General features: G+C 32.7%; 1 protein-coding gene across 1 annotated transcript; it reads right to left on the bottom strand.

The window, feature by feature from the left end:
• Nucleotides 1–1,600: 1,600 nt before the first annotated feature.
• LOC133039138 (uncharacterized) lies at nucleotides 1,601–5,117 on the bottom strand. Its single transcript, XM_061117967.1, has 3 exons — nucleotides 2,602–5,117; nucleotides 2,422–2,512; nucleotides 1,601–2,341 (listed from the first exon to the last, which is right to left on the bottom strand). Exons 1-3 carry the CDS (start codon nucleotides 5,115–5,117, stop codon nucleotides 1,601–1,603), a joined length of 3,348 nt encoding a protein of 1,115 aa, XP_060973950.1.
• Between the last annotated feature and the right edge of the window lie 1,112 nt (nucleotides 5,118–6,229).

Genomic DNA, 6,229 nt, shown 5'->3' with positions numbered 1-6,229 from the left:
TTGGGAGGCGCTTCCTTGCACATTAGGAGATTGCTGAGTCTGCTGTAAAGGTTGTTGTTGCGGCCTTGGACATGTTGCACTACCCTGAGGTTGGGTAGGTAAATATTGCTGGAGGAATCTGTCAAATCGCCGGTCATACAGATCAGAAGTGTCCTGTCCCGGAGGAAAGCGTTCACGCAATCTCTGAAACATCTCAGCCATAATACCAACATCTTGAGAAAGAGTAGACCCTGCTTGAGATTGAGTCTGGCTTTGGCTGGAAGAGCTAGATGTTGTTGTTGATATTTTCCCCTTCTTTGCTATGTTGTAACCGACTCCTCGAATATAGTCACTCCTGTCACCCATGACCTTGCCCATGACCTTGAATTGGATGTCAGACGGCACCTGCGAAGATCCAGAATCACTGCCAGATTGGCTTTGAAGCCTACTTCTCGCCATCTCTTCCTCCATTTCACGAGTGAGTTCCTCCTAAACATGCATAAATAAATATTGTTAAATAATTAATTATGTGATAATTTTAAGAAAAAAATTGAAATATTAGTGTAACTCACAAATTTCTCTTTAGCAGCATCATTGACCCAAGTTTTGTCCTTCTTCAGATGGCTGTCTCTCCAAGTTGGTATAACATATTTTTCAGGCTCTTTCTGTAATAATATCGGAGTTAGATTCTGTAAAAAAAAATTATTTCAATAAATGAATTATTTGAAGTCTACTTACAAATTCATGACGCTGAGCTGCCATTGATTTTGTGCCTTGAGTTGAGGGGTACTTCATTAGATTTCTGTTTTGCTTGTTTTGATTGGAACGCGCTATAAATTTTGGGCTCAAAAACAAATCAATAATCTCTTTCCAATGCTCTCTTGTTACATAGTGCTCAGGAGTAGCATTGAGTGCCGCCTCAAGATTATCTGGGTTTCCCTCATAATATTTTTGGAAGAAAGTATGCCTAATGTTTTTTCGTTCTGAGTATCTTTTGCCCATCTCATAGTAAAGAGTCCTCATCACTTTTTCGGGTTCAGCATGACCATCGATATCATAAAAATACTACATTTGAAGAATTAAATTATTACTTAATTTAATTATACATGAATAAAATTTATTATGTCCATCAATGTATTACCTTCATTCTCTGCACAACTTGTTCCTTGTGATGTAGAGGTATATCACAAAAGTCCAAGTAGTTCCCCGGCAATAATGTGCTCACTTCGAAACCCAACTGCCGGATGAAAGCTTGGTGCTCCAAGCCAACTACTTTTCCTGTTGCAGGATCAAGCGTAAGCGGCAATGGACCCTCGTTCTTACGTCTGCGATCCTCTAGCGGTATATTAGTAGTAGCACCACGACCTTTCCTTTTGGGCGGTGGTGCTGCCTCGCAGGATGAGGGCACCCTACTAGGATCAGGTGGATCAAAACCACCACCATCTCCCCCGTGAGAAGAAGCTACATCAGCTGACATTATGACTCTTTAAAAGCAAAGTTGTATGACTAAATTAGTATAAATAAAGGTTGGAAGAAAAATATTTATAGTGTGAAATACAATTAACGTCATCATATTCATCACTTATAATATTATTACAAACAAATTAGTAACATAAGTAAACTAATAGTCACTATCACACTCATCATTTTCAGAATCAATATCGTCTTCACATCGATCAATTAGCAACTCGTCTACTTCGTCATCTATTACATCATCAACGTCACCATCCACAACATTTTCATCAGGTTGATTTACATTCAAATTTTGTGTAGGATCAATTATTGTTGCTACATCAGCAGGTTGCAAAATTAACTCTCCTATATCCACAGTCAACCGAAAATTTGAGGAGCTTAAATCATGTACAACATCTTCATCATCTTCATCCTCCTCAATGTCCCAAATTTGTCGGTGGTTTACATTCTCGACTATTTTCCAATGTCTACCTCTAAGCAAATCATCGAGGTAAAATACTTGCTTAGCTTGAGTAGCAAGTATAAATGGGTCATCTTTGTACCATTCACCACTAACATTGATACTAATGATGTTATTCTCAATGATTGTTTTCTTCCTCTGTGGATTGGTATTGAACCATTTACACCAAAATAATGTCACTGAGTACACACCACAAAAAGTGAACATCATCACATCTTCTAGGGTTCCATAATAATTGAATCCTTCTGTTCCCGCCACAGAGACACCGCTATTTTGAGTAGTACGCTTCTTATCACGTTCAGCTACCATGTAACGAACGCCATTCACTACAACCCCTTCATAATATGTTACTAAGTGATCTGAACCACATGCTAAAGCTAGCAACTCTTCACCATTCTCCAATGATCCAAGCTTGTGTAAATCATATATCTAAATGAACAAGATTATATTAGAATGACTCATAATTAATCATGATCATGGTGAAATCATAATTCACAGTCTCATATCACCTTCTTATGAAACCATCGTTGGAAAAACTTTTTGTGTAAGATGTTATGATCTCCATCTGGGTACTGAAGTTTTATCTCTTTTAAGTGTTCACTGTAAGTTATATAACATCATTACGTTAAATGTTAAATAATACTATGTAGAATAAGACTAAATATAGATTAATAAAGGAAAAAACTTACTCTAAATATGGTCTGATTTCAGGTGAATTGTCAAAGATGAACCACTCAGTATTTTCACGAGTCTTTCTATCTAGAGGCATTATATTTGCTCTTGTTAAGGGATGACATTGTGATTGGAAGACGGTAAGAATTCTAGGAATCACTTCATCTTCATTGCGATCAAGTCGGTTAAATTTGGTTTCTACCCCCTTAAAATACATAGAGCAAAACGTCAATGCCTCATCTGCAACATAGCTTTCAGCTATTGACCCTTCGGGACGAGCCTTATTTCCAACATAATTCTTCAATTTTTTCATGTACCTCTCAAAAGGGTACATCCATCTCATAAACACAGGTCCACCCAAAATTGCTTCTTCAGGCAAATGTAAGACCAAATGAATCATGATATCAAAAAAAGCTGGAGGGAAAATCAACTCCAACTTACACAATATCAAAATTAGGTCTTTTTGTGCTTCCTCCATATCTTTAAAGTTTATGGTTCTAGAACATACTTGCCTAAAAAAGTTGCATAATTCAGCGATAGTTGTCGATACATTTTTAGGGAGAAACTTACGAACACCAATTGCCAATAATCTTTGTATAATTACATGACAATCGTGAGACTTCAATCCAAGAACATTTGATAAATCATTGCTCACTTTCTTCTTCAAATTTGAGCAAAATCCATCAGGAAACTTCACGTCCTTGATAAATTGACAGAATTTCAATTTTTCGTCAGCTTTGAGGACATACGGGGCGTGTGGCTTCATTAACTTGCCATTATCATCTTCATAAATCCACAACCATTCCCTTATTCCTAATTTCTTCAAATCATGTCTCGCGTTAGTTGTGTCTTTCGATTTATCGTTGTCCAAGATTGTGCCCAACAGACTGTCACACAGATTCTTCTCAACGTGCATCACATCAATATTGTGTTTCAAAGTATTTGTACACCAATACTCAAGCTCATAGAAGATACTTTTTTTCCTCCAATTTTGATCTTCTGCAACCCGTCTGCGTTTCACACCTCCAAATTGCTCATGTTTTCCTGGAATTTGTGGAACAAGTTTGTTTACTTGTTCCAGAATTTCCTCACAAGTAAAACGTCTCGGTGGATGTCTTCTTTCAATTTCTCCATCAAAGTTGGTGTCCCTTCTAAATCGATGATTACTGGGCAAGAATCTTCTGTGACCTACATAAGATGTCTTGCCAATTACTCGTAATGAAGTAGTGTCTTCGTTACATGTTGGACAAGCTTTGTATCCTTGACCACTCCAACCAGACAAACTACTTCGAGCAGGAAAATCATTAACAGTCCATAAAAGGGCTGCACGCAATTTGAACATAGTGTTTGTCGTACAATCTCTCGTATCAACTCCATCAACCCACAACTCTTTCAGCTCATCCACCAACGGTCTCAAAAATACATCCATGTCTTTACCTGGAGATTTTGGTCCAGGAATAAGTAGAGTCAACATGAAATTATTGTCTTTCATGCACATCCAAGGTGGAAGATTATAGTTCGCTAACACAACAGGCCACATACTGTAAGCTAGGCTCATGTTGCCAAATGGATTAAACCCATCGATTAAACCTAAGCGAACATTTCTAGGTTCACTGGCAAAATTAGGATGTTTAGCATCAAAGTCCTTCCAAGCTAATCCATCAACCGGATGACGCATCAGTCGTTCATCCTTAGATTTTCCAGTATGATGCCATACCATATATTTTGCTGTATGTCTTGAACCATATAATCTTTTCAACCTTGGTGTCAACGGAAAATAGCGCAACACTTTACGAGGCACTTTTTTTCCATTAGTTTTTGTTGAAGTAATCCATCGACTACTTCCACAAATTGGACAAGCATCTTTGGTTGCATGCTCTTTATAGAATAAGCAGCAATCATGCTCACACACATGAATTGACTCATACCCCAACCCTAGTTTTTTCAGTCTCTTTTTAGCCTCGTAGTATGTTGATGGAACTTTATTTCCTTTTGGAAAAGCAAGGTTCAACAATTTCAATAATTCATCAAATACGCTAATAGGTATTTTTCCACGAACTTTCAAATGCAATAACTTTGCCAGAAAGTTAAGTGAAGAAATCCAATGGCATCCAGGGTACAATTCAGCTTCAATCTCTTCAAATAAGTCATCATAATACTGAAAAGAGTCGGGGTTGGTTTGAACTTCTTCAGTTGTTGGTCGAATAAAATCTTCAATGATGGGAATCATCTCGTCATCTTCATCATCTAAAATTGACTCAAGAACTTCATTTCGTGAAACTTCATTTCGTGGCACTTCTACTTCTGCCTCCCCGTGATAAATCCACTTTTGATAACCATTATCAAAACCCCAATCAAATATATGGGCTTCTACAATATTTAAAGGCTCAAATCGAGTATTTAAGCATCTAACACACGGACACCTAATTTTTCCATCAGAATTTTTATATGCTGAAGCCATTGCCAAAAATGCTTGTAAACACTCCCAATATTCTTTACCACGTTTTCTCCAAGAAGTCCAAGATTTATCCATAGTCATCTAAAAGTGTTTTAAAACTTTATGAGTTATAGCAATGGCAATAAAATAATTATGAAAATTTTATGCTATTTTATGAAAATTTTATGCTATTTTATGAATATTTTATGCTATTTTATGAATATTTTATGCTATTTCAATTTACTTTGTCTTTTATGATTTTATATTTAATTTGCATTATTATTATTTCAAGTTTTATACATTACCATATTATTTATTGTGTTTTCATATATAATTTTTATTGTATTTTTTTTAATTAAACAAATAGTTGAAGTTATATTTAAGTATATTAAAATTACTTTACTTACTAAGTATACTAAAAAAATATTTTAGTTGAAAAGATTTTTTTTTTTAACCATTTAGTATATTTTAGTAAACTTAGTAAGTTATTTTAAATACATTAAATTAACTTTAAAAGATTAAATTATTTTTTTTAGAAAATTAAATAAAAAAATCTTACTAATTTAACTAATTTAATTATTTTTCTTCAAAAAATTAAATTAAAAAATCGTTTTTATTTTTTTTATTAAAATATATAAAAATTTATTTATGAATTAATTAAAAAGAATTAATTACTAAAATTATTTTTATTATTTTTTATGATAACATAAAAATATATTAATTCATTATTCAACTTCATTATTAATATTTAAAATTCTAAAATATTTATATGAATCTAAATTAAATTTCATACTAAAAATTTATATTAAATTCTTTTTTTTTTGTCACATTTTTATTCTTCTAAACTTCTAAAATTTTAATTTTAAATAAATTTCATAACATAATATCATATTGTAACTTACAATCAAAAGTAAACAACAAACTAATTATATATAAAATTATACATTTCACACATACACATAAATAAAATACCAATTTAAGAAATATTTATATATATAATATTAAATATATGAATATTATGTATAAAATATTTTATATAATAAAAGTTTTATTTATTTTATTTATAAAATATAAAAATATATATAACATAAAAATAATTTTTTTCATTTTAATTATATATAATAAATATATATTTATATATTTATATATAAATATATAATATATATACAATAAATATGTATTTATATATAAAAATATAATATATACAA

The sequence above is a fragment of the Cannabis sativa genome, chromosome 6 (assembly GCF_029168945.1).
Source record: "Cannabis sativa cultivar Pink pepper isolate KNU-18-1 chromosome 6, ASM2916894v1, whole genome shotgun sequence".
NCBI lineage: Eukaryota > Viridiplantae > Streptophyta > Magnoliopsida > Rosales > Cannabaceae > Cannabis > Cannabis sativa.
This window is presented reverse-complemented; position numbering and strand designations above follow the sequence as displayed.

Coding starts and splice junctions, on each gene's coding strand:
- LOC133039138 (XM_061117967.1), bottom strand. CDS start 5,117: ATGGATAAATCTTGGACTTCTTGGAGAAAACGTGGTAAAGAATATTGG. Junction 2,513..2,601: donor GAAATCAGACCATATTTAGA/GTAAGTTTTTTC, acceptor TATAACTTACAG/TGAACACTTAAAAGAGATAA. Junction 2,342..2,421: donor AACGATGGTTTCATAAGAAG/GTGATATGAGAC, acceptor TTGTTCATTTAG/ATATATGATTTACACAAGCT.